General features: G+C 43.8%; 1 protein-coding gene across 2 annotated transcripts in view; it reads left to right on the forward strand.

The window, feature by feature from the left end:
* The window catches only part of Kars (lysyl-tRNA synthetase), a 23,084-nt gene that overhangs the window by 7,755 nt on the left and 13,699 nt on the right, over window positions 1–1,630 (forward strand). The window contains exon 2 of one of the 2 annotated variants that reach the window (XM_004625774.2): window positions 559–735. The exons of the other annotated variant lie outside the window; for it this stretch is intronic. Within the exon in view, the coding sequence (XP_004625831.1) occupies window positions 593–735 (143 nt within the window). The 5' untranslated portion in view covers window positions 559–592. The remainder of the gene's footprint in view (window positions 1–558; window positions 736–1,630) is intronic. 2 annotated transcript variants of the gene reach the window in all.

The following is a 1,630-nucleotide window of genomic DNA, read 5'->3' on the forward strand; positions in this document are numbered from 1 at the left end:
AAAAAAAAAAAAAAAAAGCTAGGCTCTCACTTTATTCCCCAGGCTGGTCTCAAACTCCTGAGCTCAAGCAGTCCTCCTGCCTCAGCCTCCCAGGTAGGTTGAACTGTGTGCTCCTGGTATAGCACCCAGCGTTAAGCTCTTGCTTTTAGCACTGTCTGGAGATTGCATTTGTTGGTGACATTTTGCTTTCATGTGTGTTGCATCATCATCTCCTGGCCCATTATTTTATCTCCAAGGGAGAAACCATAGTTGGTCAGGGCTTTGGAAATACTGCCTCCCATTCTGTCTCCCATATGCTGAAATGCTGTCATCATTTATGCTTGTACACTACTTACTTGCATATGACTTTGTTGGTGAGGAGATACGGGGAATCAGCAGGACCTCACACTTGCCAGGTCCAGTCAAAGAACAGTGTTAACCAGCCTGATAGCCATTCAGGTCGTAACTTGAACAGGACACTAGGAGGCTGGGCGAACTTGGGTCCCCTGGCTCCCTAGAGTATAGGTTGGTTGGTACAAACTCCGCCCATCTGACTCCCATCTCTGTGTTTCCTGCTAGGTCGTGGTAATCCTTAGCTCCAGGGTGGTCTGCCATGTTGACACAAGCTGCTCTAAGGCTGGTTAGGGGGTCCCTGCGCCAAACCTGGGCAGAATGGGGTCAGAGGGGACTTCGACTGGGCCAACTTGCTCCTTGCACAGCGCTTCACAAGGACAAGCCACTTTCTGATAAAAGAAGGTTGGTGCCCATTACCTTCTTTATCGCTCTGAGAACAAAAAAAATCCTTTTCTTTTTTTCAATATCTGCTAAGCCCCTGGGTAAATCTTTGAACTTGTTGGTGAGAACAGAGTTCTACCAAAAACAAAAATTCTTTCTTACTCTGTCTTTATAAATTCAAATCTCTCCTTAAAGGTTTTGTTTTGTTTTGTTTGTGGTACTAGCGATTGAACTCGGGGCCTTCACACTTAGCTATAACTCTGTCCTTTTTAAAATTTTGAGGCAAGTTCTCCCTAAGTGGATAAATTGTTGAGGCTGGGCTTAAATTTCCATTCCTGCCTCAGCCTTGAAGATAGTGCTGGGATTACCGGTATAATCACGCCTAGTTTGAACAAAGAATTCTCATCAAGCCAGCTATTGTTCTGTCATTCTGGCAGTTGCTTTTGTACTTGATTCTAGTTTTAGTCCTATCCTTCAGACCTGTTGAGACTATCTTTAGGAGTGATTTGATTTAAAAGCAAATTAACTGGTACAAAATATATTTTTATCTAGAAAGAGTTGCCTACTTTGAAGCCATCGGTGATAGATTCAAATCCTCAATTAGTTATTTAAAGTAACTAAACTCATTGAAAATGGAGGAGTGGGCATAGCAGGGTTTGCCTGTAACTCCAGCACTTGGGTGGCTAAGCCAGGAGGATTACTGGGAGCTCGAGACCAGTTTGGCCTGCATAGTGAGACCCTGTCTCAAAAAAGCAAATGGAGGGTATACCCTAAGGCCAGATAACATGCACACGCGACATCTTTTGCCATGGTTCACTGTTGCCAGATACTCAGTTATCATCAGCAGTTTGAAACAGTGATCTTAAGGTTTTTTTGGAATAATGAAAATCAATCTCTCTCTCTCTCTCTCTCCCTC

This window comes from Octodon degus, unplaced genomic scaffold, assembly GCF_000260255.1.
Source record: "Octodon degus isolate 3935 unplaced genomic scaffold, OctDeg1.0 scaffold00011, whole genome shotgun sequence".
NCBI classification, from domain to species: domain Eukaryota; kingdom Metazoa; phylum Chordata; class Mammalia; order Rodentia; family Octodontidae; genus Octodon; species Octodon degus.